General features: G+C 47.9%; 2 protein-coding genes across 12 annotated transcripts in view; both read left to right on the plus strand.

Annotated features, from left to right (window-relative positions):
* Positions 1 to 19,412, plus strand: part of LOC142295818 (uncharacterized) — a 79,899-nt gene extending 60,487 nt beyond the window's left edge. Inside the window, exon 2 of the mRNA XM_075338910.1 lies at positions 19,146 to 19,412. Within this exon, the coding sequence (XP_075195025.1) occupies positions 19,146 to 19,412 (267 nt within the window). The remainder of the gene's footprint in view (positions 1 to 19,145) is intronic.
* Positions 1 to 20,908, plus strand: part of TP63 (tumor protein p63) — a 314,554-nt gene that overhangs the window by 122,475 nt on the left and 171,171 nt on the right. The gene's annotated exons all lie outside the window — the stretch shown is intronic.

Here is a 20,908-nt window from a genome sequence, read left to right on the forward strand (position 1 = left end):
CATCGCACACACACATCGGGCTCTGCACCGCACACACACATCGGGCTCTGCACCGCACACACACACATATGGCTCTGCACCGCACACACACACATATGGCTCTGCACACACACATGGCTCTGCATCACACACATATGGCTCTGCACCGCACACACACATATGGCTCTGCACCGCACACACACATATGGCTTTGCACCGCACACACACATATGGCTCTGCATCGCACATACACACATATGGCTCTGCACCGCACACACACATCGGACTCTGCACCGCACACGCACATCGGACTCTGCACCGCACACACACATCGGACTCTGCACCGCACACGCACATCGGACTCTGCACCGCACACACACATCGGACTCTGCACCGCACACACACATCGGACTCTGCACCGCACACGCACATCGGACTCTGCACCGCACACACACATCGGACTCTGCACCGCACACACACATCGGACTCTGCACCGCACACACACATCGGACTCTGCACCGCACACACACATCGGACTCTGCACCGCACACACACATCGGACTCTGCACCGCACACACACATCGGACTCTGTGCACCGCACACACACATCGGACTCTGCACCGCACACACACATCGGACTCTGCACCGCACACACACATCGGACTCTGCACCGCACACACACACATCGGACTCTGCACCGCACACACACACATCGGGCTCTGCACCACACACACACATCGGGCTCTGCACCACACACACATCGGGCTCTGCACCGCACACACACATCGGGCTCTGCACCGCACACACACATCGGACTCTGTGCACCGCACACACACATCGGACTCTGCACCGCACACACACATCGGACTCTGCACCGCACACACACATCGGACTCTGCACCGCACACACACACATCGGGCTCTGCACCGCACACACATCGGGCTCTGCACCGCACACACACATCGGGCTCTGCACCGCACACACACATCGGGCTCTGCACCGCACACACACACATATGGCTCTGCACCGCACACACACACATATGGCTCTGCACACACACATGGCTCTGCATCACACACATATGGCTCTGCACTGCACACACACATATGGCTCTGCACCGCACACACACATATGGCTTTGCACCGCACACACACATATGGCTCTGCACCGCACACACACATCGGGCTCTGCACCGCACACACACACATATGGCTCTGCACCACACATACACAGATATGGCTCTGCATCGCAGATACACACATATGGCTCTGCACCGCACATACACACATATGGCTCTGCACCGCACACACACACATATGGCTCTGCACCGCACACACACACATATGGCTCTGCACCGCAACCACACGCATATGGCTCTGCACCGCACACACACGCATATGGCTCTGCACCGCACACACACACATATGGCTCTGCACCGCACACACACACACATATGGCTCTGCACCGCACACACACATATGACTCTGCACCGCACACACACATATGACTCTGCACCGCACACACACATCGGACTCTGCACCGCACACACACATCGGACTCTGCACCGCACACACACATCGGACTCTGCACCGCACACACACATCGGACTCTGCACCGCACACACACATCGGACTCTGTGCACCGCACACACACATCGGACTCTGCACCGCATACACACATCGGACTCTGCACCGCACACACACATCGGACTCTGCACCGCACACACACATCGGACTCTGCACCGCACACACACACATCGGGCTCTGCATCGCACACACACATCGGACTCTGTGCACCGCACACACACATCGGACTCTGTGCACCGCACACACACATCGGACTCTGTGCACCGCACACACACATCGGACTCTGCACCGCACACACACATCGGACTCTGCACCGCACACACACACATCGGGCTCTGCACCGCACACACATCGGGCTCTGCATCGCACACACACATCGGGCTCTGCACCGCACACACACATCGGGCTCTGCACCGCACACACACACATATGGCTCTGCACCGCACACACACACATATGGCTCTGCACCGCACACACACACATATGGCTCTGCACCGCACACACACACACATGGCTCTGCACCGCACACACACACATATGGCTCTGCACCGCACACACACACATATGGCTCTGCACCGCACACATCTGACTCTGCACCGCACACACACACATCGGGCTCTGCACCGCACACACACATATGGCTCTGCACCGCACATACACATATATACAACCAAATAAAAACAAAAAAGTGAGCCGGAGTATGAGATGGTATACATGGAACTTGTGAGACCATGTTCACACTGGCCATGAGACAAAGAGAAACCAAGGAAAAAATTGTGAAAACATACCCTGCCGCACACACACATATGGCTCTGCACCGCACACACACACACACACATATGGCTCTGCACCACACACACACACACACATATGGCTCTGCACCGCACACACACATATGGCTCTGCACACACACATGGCTCTGCATCACACACACATATGGCTCTGCACCGCACACACACATATGGCTCTGCACCGCACACACACATATGGCTATGCACCGCACACACACACACATATGGCTCTGCACCGCACATACACACATGGCTCTGCACCGCACACACACACATATGGCTCTGCACCGCACACACACACATATGGCTCTGCACCGCACACACACACACATATGGCTCTGCACACACACATGGCTCTGCATCACACACACATATGGCTCTGCACCGCACACACACATATGGCTCTGCACCGCACACACACATATGGCTCTGCACTGCACACACACATCGGGCTCTGCACCGCACACACACACATATGGCTCTGCACCACACATACACACATATGGCTCTGCATCGCACACACACACATATGGCTCTGCACCGCACACACACACATATGGCTCTGCACCGCACACACACACATATGGCTCTGCACCGCACACACACACATATGGCTCTGCACCGCACACACACACATATGGCTCTGCACACACACATGGCTCTGCATCACACACACATATGGCTCTGCACCGCACACACACATATGGCTCTGCACCGCACACACACATCGGGCTCTGCACCGCACACACACACATATGGCTCTGCACCACACATACACACATATGGCTCTGCATCGCACATACACACATATGGCTCTGCACCGCACACACACACATGGCTCTGCACCGCACATACACACATATGGCTCTGCACCGCACACACACACACATATGGCTCTGCACCGCACACACACATATGGCTCTGCACCGCACACACACACGTATGGCTCGGCACCGCACACACACACATATGGCTCTGCACTGCACACACACACACATATGGCTCTGCACCGCACACACACACATCGGGCTCTGCACCGCACACATCGGGCTCTGCACCGCACACACATATGGCTCTGCACCGCACATACACATATATGGCTCTGCACCGCACACACACATATGGCTCTGCACCGCACACACACACACACATATGGCTCTGCACCACACACACACACACATATGGCTCTGCACCGCACACACACACATATGGCTCTGCACACACACATGGCTCTGCATCACACACACATATGGCTCTGCATCACACACACATATGGCTCTGCACCGCACACACACATATGGCTCTGCACCACACACACACACATGGCTCTGCACCGCACACACACATATGGCTCTGCACCGCACGCACACACGGCGCTCTGCACCAACCCCCCCTACCCCCATAGGGAACACATGTAGGGAATACATACTCACCCGTCCTCGGTCCCCGCCGCTCCTGCACGTTCGTGCGCTGTCTGTGCTCTGGACATATCAGCACAGTAGTGACATCACCGCTGTCCTGAAGAGAGCACAGACAACGGGGCAGTGATGAGAAGCAGCGTTCCCTCTCATCAGCGCTTTCAAATATATCGGCATCTGTGATCTGTGATGCTGGTATATTTGAATGTGCGATCCTGAGTAGGGGGCCCGGTGCTGGAGCTGACACCACGGCAGCCGCAGGCAGGCCCCTCCCCCAGGTGACGGACCCCACAGCAGTGCAGGGGGAGGTTGTGGGCAGAGTACGGTGTGTGGGAGGGTGCAGGGAAGGGGGCGGGGACTCCACGTACTGTACTCGCCCAGCAGGGCGGTAATATGCTGTTCCAGATTTGCATGTAAACATGGCCCTGCCCATGTTGACGTGAAATGACCGGAAGCAGCAAAATGGCGTCAGGAGCGGTCACATGACCACTCTGAGCCGGGGGAGAGGGGCTGACAGCAGGGCAGGTAAGTGGTCACTATCTACTTACCTTCCCCAATGTAGCCCAATAGGGAAATAATAAAAAAAAGTCAAAATAAGCCGGATAACCCCTTTAAATTTTTCACTCTTTGTTTCATTGCAGCCATTTGGTAAATTCAAAACAAGTTCATTTTTTTTCTCATTAGTGTACACTCTGCACCCCATCTTGACAGAAACAAAACAAAAATGTTTGCAAATTTTGTAAACAAGAAAAAGTGAAATATTACATGGTCATAAGTATTTAGACCCTTTGCTCAGACACTCCAATTTACGTCACATGCTGTCCATTTCCTTGTGATCCTCCTTGAGATGTTTTTACTCCTTCATTGGAGTCAGCTGTGTTTAATTAAACTTATAGGACTTGATTTGGAAAGGCACACACCTGTCTGTATAAGACCTCACAGCTCACCGTACATGTCAGACGAAATGAGAATCATGAGGTCAAAGGAACTGTCCAAGGAGCTCAGACAGAATTGTGGCAAGGCACAGAGCTGGCCAAGTTTATCAAAGAATTTCTGCAGTACTCAAGGTTCATAAGAGCACAGTGGCCTCCATAATCCTTACATGGAAGACGTTTGGGACCAGCAGAACTCGTCCTAGACCTGGCCATCCAGCCAAACTGAGCAATCATGGGAGAAGAGCGTTAGTGAGAGATGTAAAGAAGAACCCCAAGATCACTGTGGCTGAGCTCTAGAGCTGCAGTAGGGAGATGGGAGAAAGTTGACTTTGTGGAACTATCACTGCAGCCCTCCACCAGTTGAGCCTTTATGGCAGAGTGGTCCGACAGAAGCCTCTCCTCAGTGCAAGACGTATGAAAGCCCACAGAGTGACTACGAGAAATAAGATTCTTTGGTCTGATGACAAAGAGAGAACTTGTTGTTGATAATTCTAAGCGGTATGTGTGGAGAAAACCAGGTACTGCTCATCACCTGCCCAATACAATCCCCACAGTGACACATGGTGGTGGCAGCATCATAATATAGGGGTGTTTTACAGCTGCAGGGACAGGACAACTGGTTGCAATTGAAGGGAAGATGAATGTGGCCAAGTATACAGATATTCTGGAAGAAAACCTCTTTCAGAGTGCTCTGGAGCTCAGACTTGGCTGAAGGTTCACCTTCCAACAAGACAATGACATTAAGCACACAGCTAAAATAACAAAGGAGTGGCTTCAGAACAACTCTGTGACCATTCTTGACTGGCTCAGCCAGAGCCCTGACCTAAACCCAATTGAGCATCTCTGGAGAGACGTGAAAATGGCTGTCCACCAACGCTCACCATCCAACTTAACGGAACTGTAGAGTATCTGCAAGGAAGAATGGCAGAGGATCCCCAAATCCCGGAATGAAAAACTTGTTGCATCATTCCCAAGAAGACTCATAGCTGTACTAGCTCAAAAGGTGCTTCTACTCAATACTGAGCAAAGGATCTGCATACTTATGACCGTGATATTTCAGTTTATCTTGTTTAAAAAAATTCTATTTCTGTTTTTTTTTCTGTCTGTTATTAATGAGAAAAAAATGAACTTTTTTGAATTCACCAAATGGCTGCAATGAAACAAAGTGAAAAATTTCTGCATCTCCAGCTGTCTGCTTTATTTGCATTGGGTATCAACATATGGGGGACCCTACTCCATTTTTTTTTCCAATTATTTATTTATTTTTACACTCCATTTTGAGGAACCAGACAGCTAGTGTGGGGGCAACCAATCACAGACACCTGCAGTCTGACCGCAACCAGACACAGACGCTGTCACAGAGGGTGGGTAAGTAGTGAATATTCATTCATAAGCTTTAATGAGTGGACCCGGAAGCAGTGTTGACAGCCATGCTGAGACTCGGTAGGTATACTGTCTTGCTTTAATCCCCATTTTGCTTCACATTTACTTTTTTTTTTTTTTTTTAAATTTTATATAGGTGGCAAAAACCAAACAGTAACATAGACTTACCTAAGACGTCTGTGTTCGGGGTCCGTGCACGGACACTAGGTGTCCAGTATAGACCGTGAACGTTACAGCTCGGTTTCGCCCATCACTACTTGTGGCTATTCTCCTTTTTTGGCTTGTCACTGCACTAGCCAGATCAGCTGGAGGCCTTGGCCTGAGCAGTTTTTTGTAATGTACGTTGGATTTGTCATGATCTTTCAATAGCACTATAAAGATATATACAACTGGGCGGACTCGCAAAAACCCGGGACCTGCTCTCGTTTTTTTTAAAATAAAAAAAAAAATCCGGATCCGGTGCGCAATCTGCCCCCATATAAGTTTATGGGGAGAAGAATCCAGAGATGAAAAATGGTGGTAGAAAAAAGGATAGAGCAACAGGAGTTACCAAGGCTCCGGCATGGCTGTATGCTGGTCCCAGGCCTCGCAGTCACTGACTGGGCTGCTGATTACAGTCAGACTGGAAGTTAGACATGCACCAGGACAGCCAGTAGGTGGGGAAAGCAGTGTAAAGGAGCCCATATACTCTAGCATCTACTGTGAGCCTAGAATGTATGGCTCCATCCATTTTGAACAGGCCCCTATCATGTGACGGGGTCGTGTTGAAATGACGTCATACCTGGAAGGAGCCCATATATTCTAACATCTACCGTAGGTATCCTGGTGTAATAAAGATAAAACAATTGGTGCACGGTTCCCCGGTATTCTGATACCCAGTAGAGATAAAGCCCATGGCTACGACCACAGTTCTGCGCTTATCTTGGCTGTGTATCAAAAAAAGAAGAACCGCATGCGGCTTTTTTTTTATTCATTATTTAAATCAATAATTTAAAAAAAACGACATGCGGGCCCTCCCAATTTTGATACCCAGCCATGATAAAGCCCCACAGCTGGGAGCTGGTATTCTCAGGCTGGAGAGATCCAGCCTAAAAATATCAGCCTTCCGGAATTGCCACATCCATCAAATGTGACAAGCCTGACGTTTTATCGGCTCTTCCCGAATACCCTGATACAGTGGCAATTGGAGTAATAAGGTTAACGTTAATAACCGCGCACAGCTGCTACTAAACCCTAGGTTAGTGATAGCAAGCATCTGCCACCCCCATCATTAATCTGTAAACGAAAGTTAATAAACCCTAAAAAAATTCTTTATTTTGAATAAAATACAAAAAAACACTTTCACTACTATATTAATACCCAACACCCTCCAATTCTAACGTAACCCACAGATTTCCCACAGCAATTCCAACCCTGCTACATTTGAATCCAGAGCTCCAGAGAATGAATGAGCCGCGATGAGCAATGACTGCAGACAGACGCCGTCACACAGGTTGGGGACGCGTCTGACTAAAACCAATCACAAAGGCCAGGCCGGCCGGTGGGCGAGGAAAGCCGTGCATATGAAATGAGCGGCACAGGGAGGCCCCAGGAGCAGCGTACAACAGCACGGGAGCAGCATACAGCCGGGCTGGAGCCTGGGAAAGGCCTTATGCGCACTAGCCGGATTTTCGCGTGGATTTCCCGTGGATTTGCTGCATGTTTCGCTGCAGAAAATGTTATTAACCTTTCTGCGGTCATTCACCAGCAAATCCAATGGGGAAAAAAATGCTGTGTGCACTAGGCTGATTTTGACAGCTGCAGGTTTTGTTGCTGGATTCCCGCAACAAAAACAATTGCATGTCACTGCTTTTCCGCAGGTAGCTGCGGGATTTCACTCCATTGATTGCAATGTAATCGTGAAATCCCGCAGGGAATAATGCAGGTAGCAAATTATTTGCGTTTTCCTGCATTATTCCCGCGTTATTTCGCGTTTTTCGGACATAATGTTCATCACTGCCCTGCGTTTTGCAGGGAAGTGATGTCATTATGACAGGAAGAGGAAGCCGAGAGTAAACACACACATAGATCACACTCACACACAGACATATATAATACAGATAGAAATCAAACGTACATATTAAAAATAACCCCCCCCCAAAAAAAAACACGCGGGCTCCACCGTATTCTTACCGTCCAGCCGAGGTAAACAGACAGTGGTGGCTCAGTATTCTCTGGCTGGGGAGCGCGAGGGCCATGGTTAATGGCCCCCCCCCTCCCTTCCGCAGCCGAGAATATCAGCCTGCAGCTGCCCCGGGACTGTCGCATCCATTATGCGACAGTCCCGGAGTGTCCCCGGCTCTTCCCGATTGCCACGATGCGGTGGCAATCAAGGTAATAACGAGTTAATGGTAGCGCATCGCTGCCACTAAGTCCAAGCTTAATCATGGCAGCGTTTATGAGACCGCTTACATGATTAACCCGTAAGAAAAGTGAATAAACACACACACACACCGAAAAATCCTTTATTTTAAATAAAATAACAAAAAAGCCCCCTCTTTCACCACTTTATTACCCCTCCAAACACACAGCTCCGGTGTAATCCACTCAGGTCCCATGACACATAGTAACCAATGCAGCCTCGTAACGAACCTGCACGGGTAACTATAGGTCATTTCTCACGGTTGGTAATGTGAACACACTACCGCTCGCGAGAACTGCAGTGTGTCCTCATACGGACTCTGTCTATCCGTCTATCTATCTATCCGTCTTTCTACCTATCCCTCTATCTATTTATCTACCTATCTATATCAGAAAGAAATTACCCCTTTTTTTTTTTTCCAATGTGCTTTATTGCATTGAATTCATTAAAATACATATACCAACCTGCGGAAAAACCGCACCAAAACCGCAACAAAACGCATGCGGATTTCGGTGCGTTTTTTGTTTGTTTGTTTTTTTCCGCGGATGCGGAAATCTGTCAGAGCCTGCTGAATTTTCTTAAGAAAATTCCATTGTCTAGTGCGCACAAGGCCTAAGTATGAAGCACTCGCTTCATTCTTATTTTCTTCATTTTTCCTTTTATTTTTTTTTTTTATTTTCTCGAATGCCGGATCCAGATCAAACAGGTCCGGTACCCATGCAACTTTGAAACCGCGCGGATCCAGAATTTTTTCAGTCTGGGTCCGCTCAGCCTTAATTCTAGGTGTAATGAATTGCACCTTTAAAAAGCATTATTGAAAATTATCTGCCCAATAAAAGTAAGTGATCAGTCACTTATGTCATCATAATCCAGACTGTTTATGTTATAACAGCCCTAAGCTCTTTTCTACATTACACGTCCATAAACCCATTGATAAATTCTGTTTTTGAGAATTCCACCTTGGCGCTTTTCTTTAAGTATGAAGTGTTTTGTCTTTTATTTAATAATTGATTTTAAGTAATGTGTTGGCTCTATCGGGTGGCTTTTTCAGCGTGCTGAAAGATTCTAATGGAGCTCTGTTGTGTTACAAAGCCTCTGGCTCTCCCTGCCGTGATTAGTCAGTTTAGAGATCTTGCAGTAGGTCATAGTGCGTACTAGATAGCCAAAGGCTTTCTCAGGGCAAAGCGAAAGGGTCATGTAACAAAAGCTTTCTAACTCCGCAAGGATTGAATTCGCCCCAAGAAAAAGTAAAACAAGTGTCAAGCCAAGCTTGAGTTTGCAAGGCTTAGAGTGACAGCTCTGGATATTGAGGGATTTTTTTGAGATTTTATAAAAGACAAAATAATGTATGAATAAATTCTAATATATTGGTAGCTCGTGTAAAACAATGTACTGGGATTTAAAAATAAAAAACCCTACAAAGAGTGAAAAATGTTCTAAAATAAAAAAATGCTTTACTGATTTCATCTTCTCACTCGAGCGATCCAATTGGTGACTCATGAAGAAGACTACTTTATGTCCTGCCCATCATTCACTGACCTGAGCTGTGAAATCTTCATGATCACTGAGGCCAATTATTGGCTGCAGCAGTCACATGATGAATAGATGAGCCGTCATCTTGTCTGGCACTTGCTTTATTTTGTAACAATCTCCAATCTTTCTCACGTTGAAAATTACAGTCCTCTTTACAGTATATTAGTAGTATTTTTTTTTAGAAACTATAAGGACATTTAGGCTATGTACACATGTATTTTTATTGCAGTGTGTTTATTTTTTTGCATGCATGCATTTTTACTTGCAGATTTTCACAAATCCACAAGGAAATCCTTATGCCAGCGAAGTCAATGGGAATCCTGAAGTGTTGTGCACATGTGCAGGATTTTTCCTTGCAGATATGGTTGCTGAAAAAAATCTGCAGCATGTCAATTCTTTCAGCGTTTTGTGACTGTTTTCACCATTGAAAGCAATGAGAAAAAAACACATGAAAACGCACCAAATGGAGGCAAATACGCGGGTTTTTCCTACCAGGAGATTCAGTTTTGGTGCAAAAAATTCTGCAACATATACACACAGCCTTAAGGTTTCTTTACACACAATGATATCGCTAGCGATCTCGTTAGCGATGGGATGCGCCCAGATCGTTGTTACGATTTGCCGAGATCGCTCATAGGTCGTTTTGTAGCGGTCACACGTACACATTTCACAAACGATGCTACATCGTTCAGCAATATATTGTTTGACCAAGGCGGTTGTGTGGATGTTGTTCGTCGTTGGCAGGGTGTCAAACGTAGCAATATCTCTGCTGTTTTCCAAACGACGACCAATATTTTGAAACTGAACGACGTGTCAACGATTTTCACCCTATTTGTGATCGTTCGGAGTCGCACGTATGTGTTACACGCAACGACGTCGCTAACGATGACGGAAGTGCATCACGAAAACCATGATCCCGACGACATATCGTCATATAAATCGTAGCGTGTAAAACGGCCTTTACAGTCATCAATAAGAAATAAATAATGTGCATTTTGGTGCAGATTTGCAGCTGCACCGGGGGTTACATTTATGAAAAACAAAAATGAAACGCTATACCCGCCTCCCTTGGTGCTTCTCTGGAATCATTCTCCCTGGCCCCAGTCTCTGCAAGACACCACATCCCATGATGCTATTGCAGACATCATTTCAGTAGGCCATGGTGCCATGCAAGAAAGTAATTTATGTAATGTTTGTGTTTTTCATTTTATAAGGTTAAGTTCCCACAATTTTTGTTGACTATTTTCAATGTGCAAAATATGAAACATCTTACAGCATCAGCAAAGTATATAGAATTTATAGAAATCTCATGTCACTGGGATTTTTTTTTTGTTCTTTATTTTTTAAATATTTTTACAATTTTATTTTTCTTAACTTTTTTGTAATTGGTTTCTATATGGGTCATTTTATTAGTCTGATTGCAGGTATAATTGCAATGTATTATACCTGTCAGATCGCTTCTTAGCCCATGGTCATTGATTGGTCCGAGAGGTGATCGTAGCCAGGTGACCCGGAGGTCGTCATTTGAACTTAGGTTACCATGGCAATGATTGCGACCCCGTGATCACATCGCTGGGGTCTCGATTTGTTGGGGGAGGGAGTTCATTCCCTCTCCCAGCCCCGTAAATGCTGCGATCTCTAAACAGCTAGGGGCGGTGCAAGCTTCAGCATTTGCTGTGTTAGCCAGCGGCATTTACACGGGTCCAGCTCCTGTGCCTGCACGATCAGTACGTCCATTGAGCGAACTTGTTAAAGCTAAATAGACTATCCTGTGGTCTATGCTTTCACTGAGATTTACGTGTGGATTTTTGTTATACAATTAGATTAGATGCAGAAAGTCAACAGCCAAAGAACACGTGTTCAGTGCATTTCTACTGTGGACAAAATCCATAGCTAAACAAATAATGCCCTCAAAAGCATCATAAAAAAAGCAAGTAACCATAGCTAATAGGTGGAGAAATGCTGCAGGGAATATGCAACATTAAAAGCACCAATTATTCGTCGTGCGAATGTAGCCTAAAGATTAAAAAAATGTACTACCGTATATAGTTGCTGATATTGCAGGTAATCCACAACAAAATGAACCGCAAATAGGGTGTTTTAATGTTACTTAAATATTACCAATCGTTTTATTTCAATAATTCAGTGAATGGATACAGTGCCTTGCAAAAGTATTCGGCTACCTTGAATTTTTCTACATTACCCACACTTTGCACTGACGAGGGGCAATCACCCCGAAACACCGTGTCTGCAAATTGGGATTTTGATCTGGCATATATCCTAGGTCATATGAAAAGGCTTATTAAAAGGCCACTTTTGACTTTTAGGATTGCTGCTTCCAATAGGTGGCGCTAGAGTTTGTCTCCTTTCCTGGAGAGACAATTTCAACCTGTTAATACATTTCAGGCTTTAAACATAAAGATAAAAAATTTTAATGTTATGGTGAAGAATCAACAACAAGTGGGACACAATTGTGAATTTGAACGATATTTATTGCTTATTTTAAACTTAAAAAAAAAATAACTGTAAAGTGGGGTGTGCAATATTATTCGTCCCCTTTAAGTTAATACTTTGTAGCGCCACCTTTTGCTGCGATTACAGCTGCAAGTCGCTTGGGGTATGTCTCTATCAGTTTTGCACATCGAGTGACTGAAATTTTTGCCCATTCCTTTTTCAAACAGCTCGAGCTGAGTGAGGTTGGATGGAGAGCGTTTGTGAACAGCAGTTTTCAACTCTTTCTACAGATACTCGATTGGATTCAGGTCTGGACTTTGACTTGGCCATTCTAACTCCTGGATACGTTTATTTGTGATCCATTTCATTGTAGATTTTGCTTTAAGTGTGGGATCATTGTCTTGTTGGAAAACAAATCTCCTTCCCAGTCTCAGGTTTTATGCAGACTCCACAGGTTTTCTTCAAAAATGGTCCTGTATTTGGCTCCATTCATCTTCCCATCAATTTTAACCATCTTCCCTGTCCCTGCTGAAGAAAAGCAGGCCCAAACCATGATTCTGCCACCGCAATGTTTGACAGTAGGGATGGTGTGTTAAGGGTGATGAGCTGTGTTGCTTTTACGCCAAACATATTGTTTGGCATTGTGCCCAAATAGTTCGATTTTGGTTTCATCTGACCAGAGCACCTTCTTCCACATGTTTGGTGTGTCTTCCAGGTGGCTTGTAGCAAACTTTAAACGACACTTTTTATGGATATCTTTGAGAAATGGCTTTCTCCTTGCCACTCTTCCATAAAGGCCAGATTTGTGCAGTGTATGACTGATTGTTATCCTATGGACAGACTCTCCCACCTCAGCTGTAGATCTCTGTAGTTCATCCAGAGTGATCATGGGCCTCTTGTCTGCATCTCTGATCAGCCTTCTTGTTTGAGATGAAAGTTTGGATGGATTTGGTAGATTTGCAGTGGTATGATACTCCTTCCATTTCAATATGATCGCTTGCACAGTGCTCCTTGGGATATTTTAAAGTTTTGGAAATCTTTTTGTAACCAAATATGGCTTTAAACTTCTCCACAACAGTATCACGGACCTGCCTGTTGTGTTCCTTGGTCTTCATGATGCTCTCTGTGCTTTAAACAGAACACTGAGACTATCACAGAGCAGGTGCATTTATACGTAGACTAGATTGCACATGTCGCGGGCGGGGAGGAGGGTGTCAGCACACCGCGCTCGCCCCCTTCTGCTCGGGTCCGGCGGCCGCTGCTCAGTGGTGGCTCGAGCCGTAGGCCGGATCCCGGGGGTTTCTCGAGCGGCACTCCTCGCCCGTGAGTGAAAGGGGTTTGTTGGGTGCGGGGATTGTTATAGTTCGTGACGCCACCCACGGTTGTGGTGATTTCACCACCGCTGCTCAATGCTGATGCGGAGCAGCCAGGTGTTGTGTTGCCCCTCCGTGGGCAGGGGTTGGTGATCCCGGGGCCTGGTGATGGTTTGTGAGGTGCGGGGCCTGGTGGGCGCAGGGACGCGGGGGCAGCGCTGTGCCTTGCGGCACTGTAGTACTCACTCAGCCTGAGACACGGACACAGTTTGTACGGTAAACCAAACGACTGGTAGGACGGTCCAACAGACGGCTGCACCTGCACTCCCGGTAGGTGACGGTGATGTCCCTCTTCCTTGCACCTATGGTTGACTTGTGGTAGCGGTGGATTCCCTCCGGTTACCCGCTCCCCGACTACAATCTGGGCCGGAGGAGCTCTACACTTTGCCCGCAGGCGCTGGCCCTGAGAAACTGGTGCCTTGGCGGTGGCGGTGTCTCTCTGCTTCAGGTTGAGCTGTTGCCTTCAATCGGGACTTGGTTGCTGGGGGATCTACGTCCCCTTCACTGACGGATTCGGCAAATTTGGCGACTCCTAGCCTTGCCGGGGTCCGAGAGGCCCCTGCCCTGGTGCTGACTGTCCTTCGGAACACTGCTCCAGACCACCGGGCACACAGCCAACGGGGTCCTTCCAGGAACTTCCAAACGGTCCCACTCCAGACAGTCACCGCCGTCGCTGACCTTGCTGTTCTGGCCCTACACAAAGCTGGACCCTTCAGGCTTTCCTTCCTTCTTGTCACCTCACTTGCTTTCCTCCTTTTCCACTTTTCTACTTTCACTACTTGTTTACTCTTGCCCTCCCCGGGCTACTCTCTCTGTTTACTCAAGCTCGTCCCTGAGCTGACTGCCTGGTTTCCCCCGCCTCCAGAGCTGTGATCTCCTTGGTGGGCGGAGCCAACCACCTGGCCCACCCCCTGGTGTGAATCATCAGCCTCTGGAGGAAGGCAACAAGGATTTGTAGTTTAGCTGTGATGTGCCTACCTGGAGTGTGGGGTGTTGTGACCTGTGACCCCTGGCTTGCCCAGGGCGTCACACACACAGGTGGCTTATATTTATCATCATCAGTCATTTAGGACAACATTGGATCATTCAGAGATCCTCAATGAACTTCTGGAGTGAGTTTGCTGCGCTGAAAGTAAAGGGCACGAATAATATTGCACGCCCCAATTTTCAGTTATTTATTTTTTACAAAAGTTTACATTACGCAATACATTTCATTTAACGTCACAATTGTGTCCCACTTTTTGTTGATTCTTCACCATATCATTAATACATTTATCTTTTTGTTTTGAAGCCTGAAATGTGGGAAAAGGTTGAAAAATTCAAGGGAGCTGAATACTTTCGCAAGGCACTGTAATTAGTATTTTGTTAACAGATCCATTTTCCATAGACTCCCATGTTAAAAAAAAAAACAAAAAAAACACAACAAAATTCCCCAAAAAAACGGATCCTACAAAGATCTATTTTTTCAAAACGAACAAAAATTGTGTTTGCAGAACTTTTTTGCCAGTGGATTGATGCTGAATCCGTTCTAGTGGATGATTACTGGACATGTGAACATCGCCTAATGCAACTTTTTAAAGAGCTCCACTTTAATTTCATAAATATTTACATTTAAAGTTTGTTAAAATCTGTCCAGTATAAAACTTGTCAATGACAAAAATGAATGAAACAGACATTAATGGAAATTCATCACTTGCGAGAATCAGTAATGCTAACTCCTCTTTCACACATCTGTGCTGAAACATGTACCGTATGTGCCGTACGTATCACTATGGTCATACATGTGACATCAGTGTTTGTATATGTGTGACTGGTACCGGTAAAAAACGCATGATACTGAAATTAATGTTTTTTTTTGATGTGCAAAGCTAGACAAATTGTAGATAGATATAGAAAAATAGATTAAACAGCTCAAATAGGGAGATATTAGAAAAAAACATAAAGAAAAGATAGAATAGCTTGGTAGGTAGAGAGATAGCTAGTTTGGTCAGCTGTTTTGCTGCATTTTTAATTTAGAAAAGAAAAATTGTGGGGTCCCCCCCAATTTTCGTATCCAGCACAGGTACAGTAGCAGCTGTGGGCTGCAACCTTCAGCTCTCTACTGTACCTTGGCTGGTTATTACAAATAGAGGGAATCCCACTCAAAAAAAGTAGGGTCCGCTATATTTTTCTAAAGCCAGCCATGGTACAGCAGGCAACTGGGGGCTGATATTATTACGATTGGAAGGGCCATGGTTGTTTGGCCCTTACCAGCTTAACAATAGCAGCCCGCAGCCGCCCCCAGCAGTGGCGCATCCATTAGATGCGCAATTATGGCACTGGACACGGCTCTTCCCGTTGCCCTGGTGCAGTGGCACATGGGGTAATATTTGTGGGGTTGATGCCAGCTGTGAATTGCCAGCTGGCATTAATCCCTGGTATTAGTAATTGGTGTAGTTGAAAGTAGAATTAAAAATTTTATTTGAACAAAAAGACCCAGTCTCCAACCCTCGTTCACCAATTTATTTTTTAAAAATACAAAAGGTCCGCCGTAATCCATTGTGAGGTGCCACGACATTCCCCAAAATTAAACCTGAAGATAAAAAGAGAAAATAATTAAATAAATAAAGACAAGAGACACCCTCTTTTCAAATTTATTTGCCTGTCAAAGCCCTAATCCTGGTCTACCGTAATCATACTATCGCACATACACACTATCGCACATACACACTACTACTTAACACTTAATAAACACTTTTTTTTAGTAAACATCCATCTTTGTCTGGTATATTACACGGATGACACACGGCTGCCACCCGTGTGCTGTCGTGTTTTACACGCATCTATAGACTTGTGTGGGACTTGTATTAGTTCGTGTCAGCCGGCATGCCGGAGCAAAATGGACTTGTGTGTCTGTGCGGGCCACACGGTCCTTGTAAAAACACGATGTGTGAGTTAGACCATAGAATAACATGGGTACATGTGACATCCGTGAAAAAGCGGATGTCACACGTACATGAAACCCGGATGTGTGAAAGAGGCCTAAGGCTATGTGCGCACTAGCCGTTTTTACCCGCGGTTTTGCTGCGGAAATTTCTTGAGAAATGTTTGAAATCTTTCTGCAGACATATCCCAGCAAAACCTATGGGGAAAAAAAAATAGCTGTGCGCACGCTGCGTTTTTTTCTCAAGAAAATTCTTTGTGAAGATTTTCTTGAGAAAATTTCCTGAGAAAATGTGCATGTCACTTCTCTTCCACAGGTACCTGCGGAATACCCCCGGTATTTCACTCCATTCACTGTAATGTAATCGCGAAATACCGGGGGTATACCGCAGGTAGCAAATGATGTGCGGTATACCCCCGGTATAGCCACAATTTACCTGCGGTAATGCTCATCGCTGCCTGCGGTTTTGCAGGAAATGATGACATTATGACAGAAGAGGAAGCGGAGCAGAGTAAACACACACGTCACACTCCCTGGACGCCGCACAGAAGCACTTACGTGTGACCTCCAGGTGCCCGTGCAGTCTGTGTCCTCCTGCAGCCCCGCGGCTGCCCACCCTGCAGTGTGTCAGTGTCTGCCCGCAGTATCAGCGGCTTATCACCCTGCAGTGCGTGCAGCCGCGGGGATGCCGAGCGCTGCTGTCAGGAGGTGAGATGAGATCATTACCTGCTGTGACGATTTCCTGCCTCCTGACGTCACCGCGGTCACTGCTGTCTATGCCCGTCTCGCGAGCGGCCCGAGATAGTCACTAGCGGTGACGTCACGGGCTCTCGCGATACTGCTGACAACGCGGCGGGCATAGAAGTCAGTGACAGCGCTGTAGTCAGCAGTACAGGAGATGATTACAGCAGGTAATGATCTCATCTATCCTCCTGACAGCAGCGCTCGTCATCCACTGCAGTGACCTGGGCTATTGATGTTAGCTCAGGTCACTGCACTGCTCTCCCAGCCAATGGGGAACATTCTGTTCTTAATTGACTGGGACAGTGACTATGGTATGGATCGCCGTGGGACCCACCCCCCTTATTGGATTACGCCAGACATGGAATTGATTATTATTTTCAATAAATTGGTGAAAGAGGGAATGTGGGGAGTGTTTTTTCAAATAAAACTTATTTTGTTGTCTATTTTTTATTTCTTACTGACTGGGTTGGTGATGTCAGGTATCTGATAGACGCGTGACATCACGAACCCCAAGGCTTGATGCCAGGTGACATTACACATCTGGCATCAACCCCATATATTACCTCGTTTGCCAACGCACCAGGGCAACGGGATGAGTTGGGGCAAAGTGCCAGGATTGGCACGTCTAATGGATGCGCCACTTCTGGGGTGGCTGCGGTCTGCTATTTTTAGGCTGGGGAGTGTCCAATAACAGTGGACCTCCCTAGTCTGAGAATACCAGACCACAGCTGTCCGCTTTACCTTGACTGGTGATCCAATTTGGGGGGGACCCCACGTTTTTTGTTTTAAATTATTTACTTAATGTTAAATAACAGCGTGGGGTGCCCTCTGTTTTGGATTACCAGTCAAGGTGAAGCTGCCAGCTGTGGTTTGCAGGCTGCAGCCGTCTGCTTTACCCTAGCTGGCTACAAAAGATGGGGGGACCTCACGTGGTTTTTTTTTTTTAATTATTTATTTCCAGGACCACATGACAGCACCACAGATGTTGCTTCCTCCGCCCTCTACAGGGACAGGAACACAAGAGGTTAAAAACCCCAACCCCTCCAGTGTTTTTCCTGTCCCTGTACAGGACGGACGTAGGAACTTACCGGGATGTACGGGGTCCAGGTGGATCGGGGGGGGGGCTCCGCTCTCTCTCCTTCCGGCCTGTCAAGACGCCCCAGGCCGACACCTCGCAGCGCGGGGTCCCTCAGCCACGCTGGTCGAGCAGGAGCTCCCGGCGCCTGCCGCTTCCCTCCGAGGGGAGGGCTCTCGGCCTCCTGCGACCAGCCACGCGATACTTCCGGGCACGGCGTGGAGAACGCCGGCGCATGCGCAGGCGCTGCACTTTCGGTTTCCGGGTTAGTGCGGCCCCAGAAATTTTGGCGCGAAATTTAAATCGGGAGTTCGGACGGCAGGACTATGACCGGACACCTTCACTCAGGTAAATAAAACCTGAAAGGGTGGGGGGGGAGTACATTGTTTTTCGTTAGGCTCTGCACTCCAGCACTGCCTGTGATGGATGAAAAAGAAAGTTAAGACACTAAAGCCCCTAAGGATGCCCAGGTCTCTGTAAGTGTCAGCCCTTCAGGGTTTCATTGCCCTGTAAGCCAGGAGACTTGTCTGAGCCTTGTTCTTTTTTGCAGGGTGGAGGTTCTTCTGTGGGTTCTGGCACCATCCCCAAAAAGAAATGTACCACTAAAGTTAGACGTTGTGCGGTGTGTGATGTTAAACTCCCTGACACCTGTGTTAAGAAGCTCTGCGAGACCTGTATTGCGAAACTGATCTCTGAGGAGCAGACTACCCTCCTGTCGGACTTGAGGTCCATGATACGGGAGGAGGTTCAGGCTGTCGTTACGAGCCACCAGTGCCCCCGGCGCCTCATAAACAAAAACGTCCACGCCATCTGTTAGAGTCCTCAGAGGAAGATGAGATGTCCAGGAACTCCGACTCCCCAGGGGAAGATGAGGTCCTGGGTCCCTCGCCAGAGGAGGAGCGGCGTTACTTATTTTCCGCAGGCGACACGGATGAGTTACTCCGTGCCGTACGGAGAACTATGAGGGTGGAGGATACGGAAAAGCCGCGGACCATACAGGATGAAATGTTTGGGGGACTCCGGTCTCAGCGCCACAGGGTCTTTCCAGTAAATCACCATGTGCGTGCAATGATCCTGGACGAGTGGGAGGAGGCGGAGAAAAGATTGCTTGTTCCCAGGGACTTCAAAGCCAGACTGCCGTTTGAACCCGACGACATCAAGGAATGGGAGGATGTTCCCAAAATTGATGTTCCCGTGGCGAAAGTCGCACGAAAGACGTCAATCCCGTTTGAGGACTCCTCGGGTCTCCGGGACCCCATGGATAGGAAGGCTGATGGCCTTCTTACAAAAAGCTTGGGAGGCTTCTGCAGCCACCATTAAGGCCAACATTGCCGCTACTTCCGTGGTTCGATCTATGTCCCGCTGGTTGTCGGACCTGGAAACTCAGGTTCGGGATCACGTCCCTAGAGACGCCATCTTGAAATCCCTTCCTCTGCTGAAGCTAGCAACCGGATTCATGGCAGATGCTTCCGCTGAGTCTGTGCGTTTTTCTGCCAGGAGTGAGGCCCTTACTAATTCTGCCCGCAGGGCCATATGGTTGAAAACCTGGTCTGTTGACGGAGCGTCCAAAAATAAGCTGTGCTCCATCCCCTTTTCGGGTGCCCGGGTGTTCGGTCCTGCTCTAGATGAAATTCTAGAAAAGGCTTCCGATAAAAAGGGCGGTTTCCCGGAGGTTAGACCTCCACGTTCCCTTCCCTCCCAGAGGTTTCGTCCCACTAGGCAGGACTATAACGGTAGGGGTAAGACGGGCAGGTGGGGTTTCCATAAGGGCGGCCCAGATAGGCAACCCCACTTCGAACCCCGAAGAAAGCAGGATAGATCCTGACGCCATTATCGGGGGGAGGCTCGGCAAGTTTTTGGGCAACTGGCAACGGATAACCTCCAATCCATGGGTCCTTCGAGTGGTGGGGGAGGGTCTACGGATAGAATTTTCAGGGACCCCCCCAACCAGGTTCCTCCTGACGAAACCACAGTCGCAGTCCCTTGGCAACCGCCTAGGTCGGATGTGGATACCTTGCTACACACCGGAGCAGTCCTCCCGGTTCCGATCTCAGAATAGTTCCAGGGCCACTATTCTTCCCTATTCTCTGTTCCCAAACCCTCCGGAGAATTCCGGACGATCATAAATTTAAAGCCCCTCAATCGGTGGGTCCGGTACAAACTATTCCGGATGGAATCAATCAAATCCACCATCCCTCTTCTCAACGCGCATTCCGTCATTGCCACGGTAGATCTGAAAAACGCATACTACCACATAGCCATTCACCCACACTACCAGAAATACCTGAGATTTGCGTTAGAGAGGGACGGAGT

The sequence above is a fragment of the Anomaloglossus baeobatrachus genome, chromosome 3 (assembly GCF_048569485.1).
Source record: "Anomaloglossus baeobatrachus isolate aAnoBae1 chromosome 3, aAnoBae1.hap1, whole genome shotgun sequence".
Lineage (NCBI taxonomy): Eukaryota > Metazoa > Chordata > Amphibia > Anura > Aromobatidae > Anomaloglossus > Anomaloglossus baeobatrachus.